This window comes from Parus major, chromosome 1A (genome assembly GCF_001522545.3).
Source record: "Parus major isolate Abel chromosome 1A, Parus_major1.1, whole genome shotgun sequence".
In the NCBI taxonomy this organism is placed as follows: Eukaryota; Metazoa; Chordata; class Aves; order Passeriformes; family Paridae; genus Parus; species Parus major.
Window position 1 is genome coordinate 23634052 of NC_031773.1, and position 20944 is coordinate 23654995.

The 20944-nt window shown below is 36.3% G+C and overlaps 1 protein-coding gene across 3 annotated transcripts in view; it reads left to right on the forward strand.

The window, feature by feature from the left end:
• Positions 1–1990: 1990 nt before the first annotated feature.
• Positions 1991–20944, forward strand: part of TFEC (transcription factor EC) — a 59572-nt gene continuing 40618 nt past the window's right edge. For 2 of the 3 annotated variants that reach the window (XM_015629505.1, XM_033514685.1), the window contains exons 1-2: positions 1991–2062; positions 3025–3108. In XM_015629505.1, the coding sequence (XP_015484991.1) occupies positions 3106–3108 (3 nt within the window). In that variant the 5' untranslated portion in view covers positions 1991–2062; positions 3025–3105. The remainder of the gene's footprint in view (positions 2063–3024; positions 3109–20944) is intronic. The other variant, XM_015629506.1, reaches the window with a different exon arrangement.

Consider the following 20944-nt stretch of genomic DNA (forward strand, 5'->3'; position numbering starts at 1 on the left):
TATGGGCTGAATTGATCTAGGAGAGAAAATAGTATTTTTTTTTCTCAAATTTTTTGGTAACATAAAGAGAAAAACATAGGATGTCAGTAACTAGACTCAGGGAGAATCTGTGTTTCTAAGCTTTATTCCTAAACTTTCCTATACCAAATTTATTACCAAGTCTTCCAAAGAAAACAATATCCACCATGACAAAGCCCTCTCAGTTTATTACATAAAAGGTTTATATAGTAGGAAAATAATACAATAATGGTACTTAAATTTAATTATTTCTCTAAAAGTGATTAAAGGAAATGTTCATAGTTTTGGAACAGAGCTGACTTCTGTGATCAATAGTTTGTACCCCCTTGCAAAATGTGTTTTTTATACAAAAGAATAAGAAATCATGTCTAGATGTCAGGGAAAAGAATGGCTGGATGTAGAAGGGCACAAGGATGCTGAAAAAAGAATCCTGACCAACCACTTCTCGTGGAAATTATTGAGGTGGAAAACAGAAACAGGGAAGAGCTGAGCAGAATGTTTTAGATATTATATCTAAGCTCACATGTCTTCCCCAACCAAGAAGAGTGTGACTAACCCATCTCTCCCCTCTCCCCTAGGGCCAGGCCTTAAATTTTTTTGTGCCCTTTGCCTCCTGGTCTCTTCCATGATGGCTTTTATATCACTTGCCAGAATTTTTCTGGCTGGAGGTTCAAACAAGTTTTCTCATGAAAAAAAAATAAACTTCTGTGAATGTTGTCTTGTTTGTAGATCTTTGAATCCATCTAAGATTTTCAAGTGCCCTGTGGGGAGCTAGGCTGTCCCTGTCAGGAGTAGAGCTCAGGGGAAGGCAAGTGCATGTCCTACTATCTCTTTTTAAGTTTTGCAATGCTGTGAGGATAGCAGTGACATCTTCAGCACTTAAGAAAGCATCTCTGTTTCAATGTCCAAGTGTTTTATCTGTCAGAAGTTTTTGTCCCTGAACAACTTTTGGTATATTGGATCCCTTCCTTGCTTGCCTGATATCAGAAGCACTATTAACTTTTCCCAGTATTGTTGCTAAAAATTGTAAACTGCTGCTTGAACCTCTGCCTCCTTGCATTTGGTTTTGTGCAATGCAATAAAAACTTGTTTGTGAGAAATTTCAAAATATTTTTGTAGCTTTCAAGTAACTAAAGAACAATTAAACCAGGAAAATTCCATGTTAATTGCAGTTCATTTGTCATTACTGGTGTCCTCCAATACTTGCCTCTCATGAAGGGTTAGATGAATCCTTTAATATTACACAGAGAATAATACAGTGTGACAGAAAATGCTGTTCCCCAAACAAAATTTGTGGATGAAGCTCCCACATTTGAAAGTATTTGAATACGAAGATTCAAATATGTCCATAGCACTTACAGCAGTGTTAAAACTAGGCTTTAAAGAGGTGAACATACCTCCTTTAAGGCTCTAGTATATTAGCTACTACTGTAAGAATAATAATAATAATAATAAAAGCTTAGGGGTCTTAGTGTGATTTCTAGTGATTCCTAATTTGGACGAATTACTTGCATTGTATGAGGCTATCCTGACCACAGAATTTTTTAATCTCAATCTGAGGTAATCATGTCTTCAACAGAACATAGACCTGAGTTCCCCTATTAAATAAAGAAAGCCTTGATCCATATTCAAGTTCTTTTCTTGAGTCTCCTTGCTGTGATGAAAGTGTTATCTCATCTTGTATTAATTTTGTCTAGATATGTATATATTATGAATATTATTATGCTATAGCTTCTGGGGAAGGTTTTCTCATATATTTTTGAGAATTTTAAACTGTTAAAGTAATACTTAAACTTTACACCTTGCTTCAAAAAAATGTGTTTGTGAGAAGAGGGTGGTGTTATGCAAGCCCTGTCTACAACAGCTTTTGAAAGTCAAATAGAGAAGCGATTTTGTAGTGGTTCCTTAAGAAACAAACTTTGTCCCCACCCTTCACGGGAAGGGAAGCAGGAGCTGTGAAACCCCTGTTCTTGCTTCTCTTGGCATTACTGACCTCCAGCTGTGTGGTCATGTCTGCCACACGTGCTACGGCTGAGGAGCTCGGGTGAGTACTGCGAGAGACAACTAACTACCACTTCTAGGGATTATTCTGCTTCTTAGTGTCGGGGAAAACCAGCTGGCAGGAACTAACCTGGGTTCAGGGACTGCAGGGGAGGATGCTGGACCTTGCAGTGGTGACAGCAGCACTGAGCAGGGCCTGAGAATCTCTCCAAGCCTGGCAGGCAGCGCCAGGCTGTTGAGCGAGTGCATGTGAGAGCAGCAACTGCACAACAGGGCTCAACTGTGTAGTCATTACCAATCAATTTTAATGCTTGTATTTTAATTGCCATTGAAGCTGCAGTGTATTTTTGTGGAAGGAACTGGTTGGTTAAAAAGATATTTCAATGCCTTCTGTATTTGGACCACATTACAATGAAACTATTGTACTTCTATAGCCATAGTGTTGCTCCACAGCTAACGGGGTTTAAGTTAGACCATTAACTTAATAAACTGCTTTCTGAGAAAAGAAGATTTGATTTCATTGTTCTATAAAATTAAACTTGTTGTACTACAGAAAAGAGTAAATGATTTTTACTGCTTATTTACACAGAAAAATTTACACGCTTCTGTGGAGTTCAGTGGAAATTTTGCCGATTAATTCAGAGCAAGACTCTATTCAAACAATATTCGCATGACAGCACATTTTTTCACTGTGCAGTTTACTGCTTTCACTGATCCATTTTATATTTGATTATTAAATAATTTTTAGAACTATAGTGACTTTAATGATGGCATGTACATATGTTAAGTCCATGTTTATGGATGTATAGACAGCTATATTCATTCACAACTAAACTCTCCACCATAAAAACTCAATTTTAAGTACACGCAATTTGTCCTCAAGGGAAAGGAAAATAAAACCCAGTGATCTAAAAAAATCCTAATAATGGCCCTCTATCCTCCTAACCTATAATTACAATTTGGTATCTAAAGAATTTAATGATACTTGGTCTTTTGCCTCCACAGCCATGGACAAATCTGTCAAATTTGGACGTCCAAAATGTAAATGAATTTTCAAAGCCCGAGAGTGATTTAAGAGCATGGTCCATGGTAAGATCAGTGGAGACTGACATTCTTTAGTCACTTTTGTGGTTCTCACAAGAATTTCCTGAATGTATACTTTCACATCAAAGTCAGTATGCTCCCTGAAATGCTGAGCAGAGCAACTGATTTTTGGAGAGCTATACATAAAGATATTCTGACACTACTGTGGCAACTTACAGGATTGAATACTAATTTAGATGCTTAATTTTAAATCAATGTTAACTTAAAAATTCCACAGTTATTTATCTCAAATAATATAATAAAGCTGCTTCTAGTTAGCTCATCTTATCTGTATCATTCTAAAAGATTGACATGTGAGCTGAGCCAGTTGTGGAGAAGCAAGATGTAACACAGACCAATTCACCTGCCTATTTTAGACATAATCAGGACACAACTCCTAATTTATTTTAAAATCCAAAACTTGCATGAATTTGTAAGAAAGAAACATAGCAAAAAAAAAAAGTAAAAAAAAAGTAACAATGCTATATTTGAAACTATTGTTTCTCTTCATGTTGACACACTACCTGTTCCCCAAGGTCAGGAACACCCAACACCTCTGCTGAAGGGGAGGTGACAAATGTGACCAGAAACTGTGAGGAATAACACTTGCTTACTAGAGACACACTTCCATACTCTCCAGGGTAAATGTTGGGTGAATGCTGGGGTGAGGGTATACATAATTGTAAATGTAATGTGTTTAAGGAAACAAAGGTGTAAATCAGGTTGGTAAAAGGCAAAGTTTCCCTTGAGCTGTGTGTTTTCCTGGTGTGTTTTGTTTTAATCCACCACTCTAAGCTGCTTCACTTTGATAGAGTTGTTCTGCCAGTACATGAGACAGTGAATGTTCCCAAACAGTTGTTTTCCCTGCACCAAAAGCTACAGGAACACAGTGAGGATCCTTTGGCAAAAAGGTGCAGTAGGGTTGTGCTGCGAAGCTGCCTTGAAGCAGTAAGTGAGGAGCAAGTGAGCAGGGAAACAGGATTTGTCTCACAGTCATTCTTTTACTTTGGGAAGCTTCTTGGAACTGTACCAGTTCTGTACCAGTGCATTGCCCATCTAGATGATATGTAGCAGGGCTGGTCAATATTGTGGTTACATCTGCCTGTCACTGGCCTTGTTCCAATGGGACAGATTCTGCTGAGCTGTGAAAGCACAGGCCTGCAGGCTGTTGTCAGCACAAGGCTGGGAACAGAACAAACTCTTTTCTGCAAGCAATAATTACACCATGGTTCAGTAAAGGAACACTTGCAAAGCCCAGTGGAGTGAAGCACAAAATAACCTTACTGATCAAACAGCTGTACCCGTTGGGATCTATTAACTTTTCATCTTGGCAGAGACTATATAGGTGTGTTCAAAACCTGTTGGTTTGATGTTTATTTCAGGAAAAATTAAGCTAGGATAGGGGAAGCTGCTTCTCAAGTCTCAGGCTAGACATCTTGTAGGAAGTACTAATTGTTTTCCCCAGTTTCACATGGTGTTTCAAAGCCTCACTTCTTCAGAGGGTGTTCAATCGAGTGGTTTGCCTTTCCATAAGTGGGATCCCCCTCTTCAACTCCCTGCAATGGCTGGATTATCTTTAGGGGATGAAGTGAAATATTGTAATGCAAAATAATTTTCCCCTTTTTTGGGTGCTTAATGAATTGTGACATTGAAATGAAGAGTAATTCTGTTCAATTAATCTAAGTCCAACCAAACTCAAATAAAACTTTACTTAGAGATTAATTAAGTCTAAATGGCTACACAAGCTGTGTTAGAGGCACTTCATCTTCCAAAAGGATCCAGTCCCTCAGTCATTGCATGGGAATACACCATCTCTGTCCTAAGATAAAATTCTTCACCATATATCTTGGATCAATTTTAATTAAGTGTGTGTTAATGGTTTTGTCATACTCCTCTGAACTTCCTTCTTGAGTCACAGTCTTAAGCAACAGCTGAATGTTTGGGATGGGGAAGGGCTTTTCTGGAAAAGGAAGAGCAGGACATTTTGCAAGATAATCAGGCCTTAAAAAAAAACCCCAAAAACAACCAAAACAAACTCTCAGTTTGTTTTACAACCAATTTCAGACACTGTTTAAGGGAAGTAGGGAGCCAAACACAATTCCACTGTGAACCAGTTCAGCAATAGATTTTACCGCATATGCTTTCAGTTGTACTGATATGAAAATGGCCAAATAAACAGGAAAATTTGGATTTTTTTTTCTGATTATTATATTAACTGATCATGACAGAGCTGTAAGTGTAAATTCAGAATCTCTACCACATACTTTGTGGATTGAAAATTTGGAAATATCTTTGATATCACTTCACACTTTTCACATCTTCCATTCTGTTAACAACATAACCTCCCTTTCTCTTCACAAATTCCATAAATGTAATCAATATGCCTGAGGACCATGAAATATTCTTTTATAATTTCTGCTGTTTTTTGCAGAAATGCAATTGCTTTAACAGCATCATGAACAGTATGTAAATGTAAATACAAGCTGTCAGTGGACTATATTGACAGTATTCAACATGACGTGTTTCACACTGTGGGGAAAAAAGGAGGGAGTGCAGAAATAACATGAAAATAGTTTGAAAACCAGGGAGTTCACAACGTGACAGAAACATGAATGAGATGGCAGACTTAAAAGATGAGAGCTAGGAATGATGTGGTGAACAAAATAAAAAACAAAGATGTTAATAAAATTTATAAACATTTGTAGTCCAGATGTTTACTTACACAAAATTTAACCTGTGAATCAAATACATGTTGCCTCTCTGTTTTAAACTGAATCTTCTAATAAAAGAAGTCAATCTTCTTTTTAATTTCAATGTTCTTAAATCTTCAGTCTCTGGGCTTGACATCTATTTTAAAAAAAGGACTAAAAATAGGAAAGTGAAGTATAATGACTTTGAGCAATAACAGCATGACTCAGACTACTTTTTCTTAGAGTCCACTGTTATCTCAAACTAAGGATGGACTCTGTTCAGTTTTAGTTTCTAATACTAAGCTATTGTTCTGACAGAACTTTGGTAAAGACAGCCCCAATTTTTGTTGTATAAATCATGATGCCATAGAAACTTTAATTAAAGAGGTGCAGATACTCAGCTACTATATCTCACTATTTAATGAAATGAGTTATAATATGTCATGATCTCAGACAATGTTACCAGCATACAAAATAAGGATGGTCATTTACCTTACTCATATGAGATAATTCCAGAACCATATAGCTGACAGCATTTGTAGCTCAACAGCATTAATATATGTAACGATGACAAAACAAAACCTTTCCACTGCAGTGTGGGAAATTTTCAAGTTCTTTTCCCAGAAATGTTTCAGGACCTTTGGGGTCACATAATTCCTGCTGCTGGTATCTGGCCACTTAAGACCCCCTCAAGTAGTAATGTCTTGAGGGGGGTGAAGCTGCTACACAGTGAGAGTTTCCTGTTCTCTTTAGGGAACTACAGACAACTGAGATTGACTCTGCACATGTCAGTCTAATGTCTCTGGGGTGCTTTCTGCTCCCCCTCAGAGTGGATGATCTGGATGCTGTTCAGGGCATCCATGAGCTGTTCAACAGCTGGAAAAAAATTGATTTTTCTGAAAATGAGCCCTGAGAACAGACAGAACCAAAATATTGTCTTTCTCCTCCTAGGAGTAAATAATTTTGAGAGAGCCTGTGCTCCCACAGGTAAAGGAAGTGTATGTGTTTCCTTAGTGCCTACAGATGTTTGATCAGGTCTGAAGCTTCTCGTACTCTACAGTGAAGTCTTGGAAAAAAGATGTCCAACCAGTTATAAACACCAACAAGAATTTAGCTTATCTTTATAGTTTCTAACATAATAGCATGTTAAAATACTCCTACTTTTTAAACCAAACGGAATTAATCAAAGCTATCTTTTTCTTTGATGCACATGAATCCTGTTCTTTCTGCAAAATGCTCAAAGGGTTAAATTAAAGATGAAACAGAACACAGAAACATGCAGGATAACCTCCCCCTCCTTCTAACCATATTTAAATGATAAAAAGCCTTTCTACAGGGTTAAAGTCAAATTGTAGATTTCCTGTTATATTTAATAATGTAACTCCTTCATACATAATGATAAAACTTTATTCTTGTAAATTCAATTTTTGGAATTACCATAATTACTTATGTCAGAAAATAATTGAAACAATTTATTTTCTGTTTGTTTGAATATTGCTTAAGCTGACTATTTTTTATGCACAAACATTTTTCTATCAGTTTTTTTCAAAGGACTTTATGTTTAAGGATCTTTCGAGTTAATTCCATTGGTTCATTATTTTTCTCCACATTGCTATTTCTGAATTCATACTATTTCAATTGGATTTTATTTTAAGCTATGTTACATTTATTATGTTAGCAAACTGTGCCAGAAGCTGCCAAAAAACCTGTGTGTCAGTGAAGACAGTAATGATTTAATATCTGTAAAATGTCAACAAATTTATTAAATGAGATTCAATAAGATAGCTTCAAATATATACATATTTAGCAGCTACTGAAAGTCGGGGTGCACCATTGTTGTTTTGCTCATTTTTGTCACACAATACAAGGAAAAGCATCAAGGAAATAAAAAATATCATATAAATATTGTTATTCAGGTTTTTTGAGCTTTGCTTAATATGCGTATAGATATGCAGAATTTGTGCAAGTGAGGAATATTCATAACTGAATGTTATGAAATGTTAAAGTAAAATGAGTTCAGAGAACTCTTATTTAGAACTTCCTATTTTACCACTACTTACTTTTGGTTAGAATAAAAAATTAAATGAAATATTTGTTTGCTCTAAATGTCTGTCGTGTTTGCTCTGTGCTCAGGGACAGAGTTCTCCTTTGGAAAAGAAGAAGGTGAGGAAAAGGAGTAGCAGATGTCATTAAGTTAGGCACTGCCCGATCAGCTGTAAGACAACTATATCCATTTATGTTTGCAAATTAAGAATTCCCTAATCTAAAAATGAAAATCACTTTTTGCAGGGAAAGTAGACAGAGACAGCTTTTTTTCATATCATCAGCTTATCCACTCCTCTTTCTAGAAGAGGGGAAGCCACACTTAAGTAGGAGTCCTACTGTTCTTTGTATGTTTACCATACCTCTTAGATACATTTAGAAACCAAAAACTTGTTGATATACTTGTTCTGAGAGTGCAAAACTTCACATAAAATTTTGAACCTAAACTAGCCCATAAATGGGCAATATTAGTTTTTATTTAGTATCAGCCTTATTGAGTACTATTTTTCAAACATTCTTACATTGAAAGATGCAGGTGTACAAACCTGTGCTGTAGTTTTGAAAATTGTCTAGCTATGTTAACCATTATCCAGGAAACCCTACTGTGCAAAGCTGCATAAGGTTGTGGGGATTGTACTCTGCTAATTGAATAACTGGTGTTCCAGGTGGAGCCTGAGGTGGGATTCAAGTGTTGTGGTGTCTGTCTGACCTCCTCCCACATCTGTCTCACTTTCATGAGCACAACAATTTTGCACAGTATTATTTTTTTCTGTTAGAAAAGTTGAGCAGTTTGTGCCAGCCTACATAATGTCTGGCTATTATAGTGCCTACTTTTTTCATTAAAAAAAGAGCTCTGAATATTCTTAAAAAGTTGACATTATTTCAATAGCTGTTGCTGGTCTACGAGTAAGCCTACTGAAAAGAGTATCATGTTCTCTGCTGGATATCTCCATGAATGTTTCTAAAACATGACTTCCCACAAGCACAGAGGACCATATAGCAAGGCAATTAATAGGCATGGAATGTGTATTCCCAGACTGTTTCTGTTCTCTTGTTAGTTCAGAGTTGTATCGATTTTTACATCTTTCATAAATGTGTAAGGACCCAATCAAGCACTCCAAAAGACAGAAATGGGTGTTTGTTAAATTTCTCATCCCTTTTGAGTTCCTCAGTTTTAACACTGAGGTTTTTATATAAAAGGATTTTTTACCAGTATTGTAGAAACAAGTTTCAGAATGTATTCCAAAATTAGAATTTCACTATAGGAGCCCCAAATATCCCAGTATATTTAAAAAATCAGGAAATCTGACACGTTGTAGTACAACCACAAGGTGTTCATAGTTTATAGTTTATCAGCCAATAGTTATTAGCTGATTATTCCTCCTGGGAAACTTGTGACATGGCACAGAGCCTGAAATTCTCTTCCAAGCTTGCAAAATATATAGTGTGAAGGGTTTCTGATGTACCATGGGATTTTAGGAGTAACATGGCTACTGAAGGGTGCAGCTGTATGGATCAAGGAGGTGACAGATACTGGACGCCTGAAAGTAAGGATATGATGGGTTGGAATCACATTCCATTCCTTTCATGTGCTCCACTACTGCTTTGTTCTTCTATAAGGCAATACATAAATAATAATAAACTGTAATGGACAGATTTTGCCTGCTGATATTTTGAAGTAGTATAAATGGGTAGAGAACTTATGATGAGTGTTGAAGTGCAAAAATCATCCTGTATTGTGCTCACAAAAGAAGTATGAGAAAGGGAGGTCCATAAATCCCTACTGTTGTGAGCATTCATCAGTCTGGATATCTGATGCATATAAGCAAATATTCTGATTTTCCCATGAACTTCAGTTATGCTTTCAAGAATAATAACTAATTCCTGAATTTTAGCCTCTTACCCCAAAAAAACCTTCTGGTATCTGGCTATACAGGCACTGCTGCCGGCCTCAAATACACCCTAACTCTGTCACATCCTATAATGAAAAAGAGACTGTCCTTATTAAAAGAAAATAAAAATGACACAGTGAAGACGAATCATCAGATTTCTTTTAAATTATATAATTTTCAGTAGAACTCCAGCAGTTGAGGTTTGTGCTTTCCAAGTCCCTATGATAATTTTAATCCACTGCTTTTCACCTCCATGTGGACTAGCATCTCTCTGTGAACTTTCAGCCTACAGATCCATAGAATGAGTTGCAAGAGCTGCAAATCAATAGAAATCAACTGCTTAGCTCCCTATCCAGAGCAACTCACTCATGGCACATCATTGGGGGGTCAAGCAGACATGCAGAGGGACTTTAGGGATGCTGATCATTTGTCAGCTATTCCTGGTTCTTCTTGACCGGAGGTTCAAGGATCCTTAGAAAACATAAGTGTGGTAATGATGATCCAGCAGGAATAATTTGCCAGAACTAGACCTAGAACATTTTTTATGTGGACATAAACTAAATGGACAAGGAAACGCCTCTTATTAAGGAAATTATTTGTTCTCATGTCTCCCTGTATATTGTCTTGCTGCTGTTGCTGCTATGAAGGGAAGGCTTAATCCTAAATTCTTGATACTGTGAGTCAGATTAGGCTTTTAAAATACATACATTCATATGTAGTTACATATATATGTATGTATGTAATTGTGTGTGCACACAACACATAGAACTAGGGTTTAATCTTAGTGTCTGAACTAGCTGTGTAGGAACTCTTAGTTATTTGAGTTGCAAAACTTGTGAATGTTTGCTATCTGTCAATGCACTAAGCATTTTTGCATAGTAATGGCAGCATTAGTGAAATATTAGGAGCATTTGATGGGCCTGCTGGGACCAAAAGCTGCAGTGTTGGGTGCTAGACTTATCTGGGACTTGAAGCTGACCACTACTGCAAGGATTGGAAGTGGAGTCATATCTTCCTGAAGTAAATTCATAGCACATATTTTTTCCTACAGTAGGCTGCAAAACATATGAATTAGAACAAAACAGGCAGCTTGTTCTCCACACAGAGGTTAGGGGTCAAGGTGAGGCTATAATTTATTTGTGGAATTTACCATGTGGTGGTGCTACTTGTGTAAACAAAGCTTTTAAATTTAAGTTTTAGAGTAAAGCAGGAAAAAAAGTAAGTGAAACCAACTTAGAGACTCTTGAAACATTTTTTGGGAAACAATTGATAGAAAGGTATTTTGTGGACATGCTGCACCATTTCATAACAGACTTGATTTGAGCTACTAGAACTACAGAGAACAAGAGCTACACTTCTTCTTCATTAGGCCAAGTCCCAGTAGCTTGTTTCACAGCTCTCACAGAGGTACAAAAATGAAAGGGAATAAAAAGCCCAAAATACGTTTTTTGTGTGTGTTGAAAACGCTGGCTTTGAAAAATATAAGAAGTGTAACTTGTCACCAGGTGTAAGTGGGCTTGGCTGGCTGTGGTTCCACTGCAGCTGCATTAAATGACACAACATAAAGACCCATGTATAAATATTTTTTTTCTCTCATAGTTTTGAAAGCAAACCCACTGATAAACTCTTTCTTTTAAAACAAAGAATGCATGTAAAAATGTGTCCTCTATATTCATCAGACATACTGCTGAATTTGATAGACCCATCATTTGTACGCTTCATATATTGTTGCTTTAATGCATTCTCTCACTACTTTGATAAAAGCCTTAAGATGTTGCCACTAGTCCTTTGATGTTTCCTTCTGATGTTGCAGTACCTTTTTTTTCTCCCCTTCCAAAAAAATCTGTTTTGCATAAACATGAGCAGACAAGACACTTCTAGTTAAGGATAGAAACATCAAGTTCTATCAATAAAAAGACAAAACGAGAAGCTATATCTAGAGTTTTATATACTCTTTTGAAGCCCTTATGAAGCCCTTAGATGAATATTTTCTAAATATTTTAGAGAAAATACAATAATATTTCATTAGTTAAAGAAGAAAAACTAATCTTGGCTGCCATGAATTTTCTTGTGATGTAACAATTAATTTTCTAATAGACTGGAAAAATAAATCTTACAATGGCAAGAAAGCATTTTACTGTCTGTTCTTGTCTATAAACTACCAATTTCTTAACAGGGATTTATAATTTATTATCCAAGAGAAAAGACTGAATTTTTATATTTAGCCTCAAAGTCTTACATTGTATTGTTAGAAATAAAGTTGCTTAATCTGTTTGGTTTTTTCTACTGCAAATAAGTAAGGCATTATTATTATTATTGGTGGTGGTGGTGGTAGTAATAGTAGTAGAAGGAGAAGAAATGTTTCAATTCAAGATCCCAGTGAAGAGGTGGTGACATTGTCCCAAGGGGACTGGAATAATTGTTGCCCTCAGAATTTTCCAAGATGAAAAAGATATACTAATAGTGATAAATAGACACTGTTATTTAAACTTACTAAGGAAAATGGATTCAAAGTCTTGCTCAAGGCTGTACAGGGAAGATGTAGCAAGGGCAGGGAACACAGCATTCTTGAGTGCCAATCCACTGTAATTTAAATTACTGGCAAGTATTGTGGAAAGAGTGATTTTCCTGTGAATGGCATGATTGTTTTGCTGCATTCAAGAAGAACCTAGTGTAGTGGAGCCACATCATGGTCTGGTGATTAAAAAATGTTAACTTAAGCCAAGAAAGCCAGTTAGTTGTCTTATGTCTTCCAAGACATACATATCGTCTGGCTATTCAAAGTTTCATGATCAATAGGGATAGAATTTCATGTAAATAGGGACAGTATAATCCTTCTTTTTCACACAACTGAAGTATGGTATACTTCTTAAAGACTTTTTTCATAGCTCACTAATGCAGGATGCTTTGGACAATTACTGATTAAAGCTCCAGTCCTACAAACAATTGTCCATATTTTCCCTGAAATCAGTGAAGGCCCTTCTCAGGATACAATGGAAAACTATAGATAGTTGCAGCATCAGGGCAAGAAAGGTATTAGCAAGGATAAGGACATCTTGAACTTATAAGCAATGATAAAACCAAAACAAACACTTTCACCATCACACCTCCAATGAGATGGATGGAAATAAAATAATTAAAATAAAGGGAAATAAAGTAATTTCCTTGCTACTTAACAGGGAAATCTGAGAGTTGGAAATAAGTAGGCAAAACCCCCCTTCTATTTATCTGTGGAATCAAAAACTATTCAATTATAAAAACTACTGGAGGAACAGAAAAATGGAAGGAAAAATTGAGAATTAATATTTATTAAATACATTTACTTCTTACCCTTCTACAAATAATTTACTGCTTTTGTGTCCACCTTCTGTGTTCTCTGTGTTGCTAAAGCGAAAGTTCAGACATAGGAGGAAGGAGATGTGGCCCGAGGAGGTCAACATCTGTTGATCACTCGTAGAGAACCACTAAACCACCCCCCATTTTTCATCTGCAATATTCTATATATGCTATTTTAATACTGATTGATTTTACTGTTCAGCTATAAAACAGAATCTGTAATATGTTTCACTGATCAGGCTGTAAACAATCTCTATATGTCAAGGATTATATGTAGATTTCTATTTCCTGTGGTCGTGTAGGACACTTGCTGCAATTCTCTTCCTTCCCTTCCAGTTTTCTTACCAGCCTTTCTCTTTTGCTTACCCTCCACACATTATCTTCAGAGACAATGTCCAGATCTGAAGCCTACAGTGAAATGACTTAGAATTTTACTCTACAGCAGCCATGAGCACCATGAATCATTTTAACTTGTCTTGCTTCTGTGCAGACTTTTTTCTCTATCTGTCACATCAAGGGAACCCCAGAGTGCCTTATATCAGACCCCCCCCAAATGGTGGGCTTTAAAAGTAGGTTTAGGAAATTAATATCCATGTTCACCTATCTTCTAAACACTCTTCACTGTATTCTAAATCCTAGGACTACAGGACACCCCATATACTGAAACTGAGATCTGTAAAGAGGAATCAAGATTAAAAATGTTAACTGGAATTTTCTGTGACTCTTAATGACTCCTCAGCCAAAAAAAAAAAAAAAATCTGCAGGTCCCTTACTGCTCAGTATTTGAAGTATAGTTAGTAAAAAAATGAATTTCTGCCCAGGACTTCTTTTCCATGAGACACGATTCCCCTCCAACCCACAGCAGTTTTTACACAATGGACACACACCTTTCACACTTTAACATAAAATCTGTTTCAAAAAAGTTTCTGTGTGCATCCTCTTAACAGTGAAACCATGCTGCTGGTACTGTCTTCTTGTTTGTGAGATAGGCTGAAATTTACTTTAATGAAGCAATAAAAGCTTTAAATTATTTACCTGCCTATCCTCTGTATGTCCAAAATTTACCACCTTGAAGAAAATCTTAGCAATAAAAAAACTACATATTGTTTGCATCCATAAGATGATCAAAACTCCTGCTGGGAGTATGACTGTTTCTTGTTTTGCTGGTAGTCTTTTGTATGATTCCCAGCTCATGCTGGCAAAGAACTTTCTGGCTGATATACTCCTGTGGTGTCTTGAGCTTCATATCTAACATCATGACACTTTGTTCTGTAAAAATACACAGAAGTCTTCTCTTCTCCAGTTTTCCTTTAATTCTGTTAAGGCTTGTTTAAGTTTTCATTATGATGACAGACTAATCTGTCTTTTCCTTTACAGTTGCTGTGGTTTAACCCCAGCAGGCAACTAAATACCACACAGCTGCTTGCTCACTTCTCCTTCCCCTTCCTCTCCACCCAGTGATGTGAAGGGGAGGAAAATCAGGAAGAAAAGAAAAGAAAAATACAACTCATGGGTTGACATAAAGAAATTTAATAATTGAAGCAAATAAAAGATAATAACCATAACAAGGACAACAGTTCTGATACTACTTCTAATTGTCGTAGAAAGGAGAGGGAGAGAGGGAGATAAACAAGTGATGCACAATACTGTTTCTCATCACCTGCTCAATGATGTTGTCTCTGAGCCACAACTGGCTCTCCCCTGCAGGTAAATCTTCCCTTATTTGTATTACATTAAGGGGTTGTTGGTTAGAGATGGAAAGGGCAATACTGGTCATGTTGAATTGTGGTGAGGAATAGTCTTTTGGCCATTTAATGTCAGCTGTCCTGGCCATACTCCCTCCCAGCTTCTTGGGCAACTCCTCACTGGCAGAGCACGAGTCACTGAAAAGTCCCTGACTTACAGTAGCTACAACTTAGGAACAACATCTGTGTATTATCAACATTATCCTCATACTTAACCCAACACACAGCACTGTACCAGCTACCAAGAAGAAAATTGTCTCAGCCAGGACATTAGTTTTATTCTATTTGTTTTCTTTTCAAGGGCTTTTCTTTCTCCTCAAGTGTTATGGTTAGGAATAGAGGGAGACCCAAAATACCCTCTAAGTAGGAAGTTATCTTAATGTTTTTCCTATTGCTTTGTATTCTGATAGCTTTTTTTTCAAGGCCTATTTTTTTATGCTTATATTATCAGCTTAATCTAGATCATCTACATTTTCTATTTTTAATTTCTCATAGCGTTTTCCTCTTTTGAAATTGTATTAAACCCAGTTCTTGTTTTGTGGCTACTCATCCTGAGTCAGCATATCCTCTTCCTACAGCTAATCTGAACTTTGCCTCAAAGCTTTCCAGTAAATAATTTATGATAATATATAATATTATATTATATAGATATTATATAGATAATGCCATCTGCAAATCTCAGGTGACTTGAGTATTCTTCGTAGTTACTATGGTTAGTTTCTCATTCAAGGTTTACAATGACTTTACCAGGGAAAAGGGGCTTGCTGACATAACTGAAAAGGACCTTTTCATTTACCTTGTTAAATGTAAATTTCCACTGAACTGCACTATAAATGTTTTTTGAAGAGAGAAAATCTACAATAATTTAAAATGTATTTTTGGAAGTGAATATGAATGTTCAGTAGTCTCCATGAAAATCTTGCTTCAAGAATTGAAAATGTAGGTTAAATTAGCTGGGCTGGAGACTCATAGATTAATGTGACAAGCTAAATTCTTCGGCTGAAAATCCAGCCATGAGGAGGGGAAGCAGCAATTTTGCACTTCAAGTAGTGGGATTTTGTAATCTTTAGAGAAGGATACTCCTAACTAATGAAGAGATCATCCTGACTAACTGTATGCTGTGCACTCATGCATGTGTGGTCAAAGAAGGAGGAAAAAGGAAAGAAAATCTCAGAGATCAGCACAGCCATAGTCTGAAGCCATGTTTACCTATGGTGTACTTTGTGTTAATTTTCTGTAAGAAATTTTCTTCCTCCCACTGACAAGCACTTACCCATCTGTTAATTCAGTGGGAGAGTCCTGAGGGCCACTAATGTAAGGATAAAATCTGGACTTGAGTGAGAAAAATAAGAGTATTACCAAAATTTAATTGTCTTAGGTATATGCTCTGCATCCAGCTAACAGAAGTGTGATGAGCCTGAGTAAATCTCAGTGAACTGTGTTGTTAAACTACTTTGAGACAGTGCTGAATAGACTGTGATTGTGAACTGGGTTGAGAATAACCCTAGTGTTTTATGTTGAAGATAATTATCTCATTCCAGATAACAATAATAACAAAAAACTACAATAGGAGGAGTTCTGTGTCACAAACCATTTAGGCATTGTGGTCTTTTGAATGGCAACAGTGATGACAGAATGACAAAAAAAAGATTGAAGGAAACTGCTAACACAGCCATACTGTTATGCTATTGATTTCATCTGGCACATACTATTCAGTTAATAACGCATTTAAGACACAGATAAGAAGTTTATTTCCTTAAATGTTCCGTATCACTTCTTCTTTAGCTGAAATTCCAGCCAGAGTTAAGGAAATGCCCTTATGAACTGTTTCTCCTTTCTTCCCCTCCAACCGACTGGATATAGATAGACATGCATTATTTATGGCCAGATTTGTACTAGTCTTTTCTTGTTTGCCGTTCTGTGTTTGGGTACCCAGGCTCTGGGGCAGTGCTGTTGTGTAGAGGTGATAAAACTGATAGAAGTCCAGGCACTGCAGGTAGGTGATGATGCTGACCAGTCAATAATTCTGTGCTTTTAGCTTTCTGATTCATTTTGCATGTGTGATGGAATCACAGTTTTATCTGCTAGCTTCTTAAGCTAGACCACAGAGACTAGCATTTGCCTTCTCTCTGTAACATGGCCTAGTCATTATGCAGCAAAATGCTAATTAACTCACTTGATAATTAAATAAATTTGTTAATACTGATAAACTCCCTTACTGAATCATAGTGTTAATATTCACAGTACACCATTTTGTTGCAGTGCAAACACTGTGACGTTTTCCTGCTGAAAGTTCTGTGGAAAAATAATAGAGGATACTTTAAAATACCTACTGCTATTAAATATTCTTTCTTTCAACCAAAAGTACTTCACACAGATATATAGATATCACAATAATTTTTCTAGGCAACCCTAACAACTTCTTTTTAAGTTGCACATTCCTTTCCACATTAGGATCGTTTAATTTGAAAGACTTGTTCTGTACAATACAGCTTATAAATAATGCTCTTAATAATGGCTTACCAGTAGAAAACTTTAATTCCATATTCACACAGAACTCTCATTTAAACTAAGTGGGAGTTTCTCCTGATTAATCCCAGTAAAATCAATCATCTTTTGTTAATTAATGTTTTTATTTAGTGGCTATTAGGTGGAAACTGTTAAGTAGTTTGGGCTTAGCCTAATGTCACTCCTACAACTCCAATTCTATAGTGTCTAGTGAGTGCAAAAAGGTTTGCTGTACCTAAATTGAGATGGAAATTCTGCAGAGTACAACTGTAATACTGAAGAACATGTGCTTGTTTCTGCTAGGCTGACTTTTGATTCTATTTATGGTGGTTTTACAGCTGTTCTGGTTCTAAGTTTTTTTAAAGGCTGATTTCAGAACGTTAAGGCTGAATTTTGATCTTTGCATATTAGAAATGGTATTAACTTTTTTTTACTAATTGAGTTAGTACTGTGGAACATCTTGTGAACTAAGATTAGTTTTAGTACACATCAAAAGGCAAGACTGCTTTCTCAGTTCAGTACTGAAAGTACCAATTATGCTATTTTTGTGAGCTTTCCAGTCAACTGCAGAGTGCAGCAAAACTTAAGTGTTTGGAGCTTTGTATGCTGTAAGTGCTCCCTGAATAAATTTTTTGCTTGCCTTGTCTTCAGCAGATGCTCATCAGTGTTAGTCTGAAATGGATGTTTTCTGACTCAGACATACAAAATTATAGTTCAGAAAATATTCCTCAAAATCAATTACAAATTTTTAGGCTAACTTTTATATTCATGATAATTTCTGGTAATATTATGTGTTTTTTCACTTACAGCTAGGCTCTTTATTTAACTCTTATTTTTAAGAATAGTGACACACAAATTCTTTGAAGTTATTAAAATATTTCAAGGGCCATGTGCTTAATGCATTTTAAATCCACTGCTACTACTCTCAGTCCATAAGTGGAAGTTTATTGCCAAAGTACACAGATTGCCAGAGTACACGGATTTCTGGCTGATGTGCAGGTAATGAAGGTAATATTTGCCAACCCCATGAACAGCATGTCAGCAGCATCCTTGGGCCATGAACACACTCAGACTCATTGTCACTTACAGACAGAAAACATATTTGGGTACAAAATAGGCCAGGTAGGTTTTTAAAAAATGCTTTTGCCAGCTGATATGAAATTTATTTTTTTTTTTTTACTTTTTTCTCATATAGCTACCCTTGAAGTTCATTCCTGTTTTTGACAGAGGCATCACCTACTGCTGTCAGCTAACTCAATCTGCTCGCTTTGTATGAAAGCACACTCTGTGGCCAGATCCTAAGCTGGCTTAAAATGATGCTGCTGCCTTGACTTCACAAAAACCATGTTGTGAACCTGAACCTAAGATGCCTACTTTGAAAGCTTCCCCCCTTGCCCTCTTTATCATTCTGAGACTGAGGAAGTAGAAATAGCACATCTCTCAGACTGAAGCTAGTTTTGTCTGTGCCTTTACAGAAACTATAACCCTTCACAGTCTTAAAATATCTTGTCCCACAGATGAGCCTCCCCGATGTGACTGTCTCACCAAACCACCTTATGGCACAGGTTTTATTTCCTGTGTTCTTGCAGTGCATGGGCTGGGGGGTGCATATTTCTTTAGTTTGTTTTCAAAATGAGGGAGGATTGAAACACACAAAAAGGGGGCAGTAACAAGCAGTGCTGTCATCTGGTGGTGAAATTGTTACCACTTTTAACAAACCGACCATGCTTTCCAACCAATAAGCTGCTTTTTTTTTTTTTTTTTTTTTTTTTTTTTATTGAGGCTGTGGTTTAGTCCCTTGGCATACATTTATGAAGCTTTCATATTAGAAACAGGCAAAGCCTGAGATACAAAACGCTAAACTTTTCAAACTTTATTTTTGTGGAAGAATAGCACACCAGAGTTCGGTTTACTATGTTCAGGCTTTGAAATTTTCTTCAGCTCTCACTGTCAAAACAATGGAGTCCAAAGGAATGAGGAAGTAAGGACAAAAAGACACCTCTCCCTCAGATATATACTTAAATGTGAAAGTGCTGTTTGCCACTCTTACAGTTTTACCATCAATACTTTCCTGCCACGTTATAGTTGATGTGTATCTTTGCATACTAGGAAAATACACCTTTTAGATTTAGCTTCAAGGCTTTAGATCTGTTTTGTGGGATGTAACTGAACAAGAGGGATATTACTGCCATCACTTAATCTCAAATGACACAGTGTATACTCCTCTGGGGAGCCAGAGAAAGTCTACAGCAAACAATGACAAAACTGTTACTTCATGATGCCTCTTCATACTTTTTAAGGCTGACTCCTTTCTGAGTTCTCTTAACCTTTAAAGTGAGACAAAATTGAAAAAAAATACAGTTGCCACATGAAAAAAATTAGAAATCAAAGAACAAACCTAAATATTTTGAAATTATTGTTACACATAGGTGTAGTACACATACCAACTGCATTTCTCCAATGTCAGACTCATATTACAAACTTTAGATATGAATAACAAAATAGACTATATGTGTATTTATAATATAGTCTGCTGTACAGATGTACAGACAAATACAATTGTTTTTTCTGAGTTCTTTCATTGGAAGTCAAATGGTTAAAAATGCTGAAATTAAAATATAAGCTTTTATGTCCACAAGAATTTTCCTTGTTTTCTATTAGCCTGTGTTATATGAGTCCTATATTTTGGAGCAGATTTCTTTTAGATGTATGGCACTTACCAGAAAATCTGGAACTGCTGAATAAAATACATCATTCTGATGGTGACAGATTTCCCATGCTGCTATAACTAATTTCTGCGTGTGTGTGCTAGTCATTGGTGTTGACAAATACAGAACTTTTAGTGTTGCTATTTAGTTTCTCCTGCAAGGACTGAACAACCCACACTGATGGAAATTCACTGACACTAACATTTTTAATTTAAAAGGAGATGATCGTGCTTTCTATATTCAAAACTGATTATTTTTGAGCCTGTTTGTGGTATGCTCTTCTCCATTTAATAGTGACTTAGTAGCTGACCTAATTTGAATAACTTGTGGAGGCAAAGACAAATAGTTAAATAAAGGTATCAGGACTTAGCTCTTTAAATTATAGCTAGCTATACAAAAAGTTTCTTTACATTCTTGAAATGCAATAGTCATATTCACTGTCCTGTAATAACACCAACAATAAAGAGGAACAGGAGCAGTAAAGATTTATTATATTCACAGATTTCATGAATCAGTGAGAGCATGGACAGGGTCACTGTGCAGAGTAGAAGTAAGGATATTAGCTGGGGTTTCTTAATTTGATTGTGAACCATTGTTATGCTTGTGTGGCCTATTACTTGTAGTGGTTGGTTTTATTCACAGTTTAGATTTTCAACTTAAATTCCAAGTTAAATCAAAGGGATGGTTTTGTAAAAATACTTCCTGTAGTTTGCTTTGCTTAACTTTATAAGATGTTTTTATAGTGCAATGTTAAAAACTTGATTCTTTTCTACCAGTGAAGACCATAAAGTCATCGAGACTCATTGTTATTTTAAAACATGACAAGCTGGCCTTAAGACCTTAGGGATCCTTTCTTCAGAAGTCAAGCTGGTGATGGATAAGAAGCCATCAGAGCTGTGTGTATCTTAACTGCAGGAGTT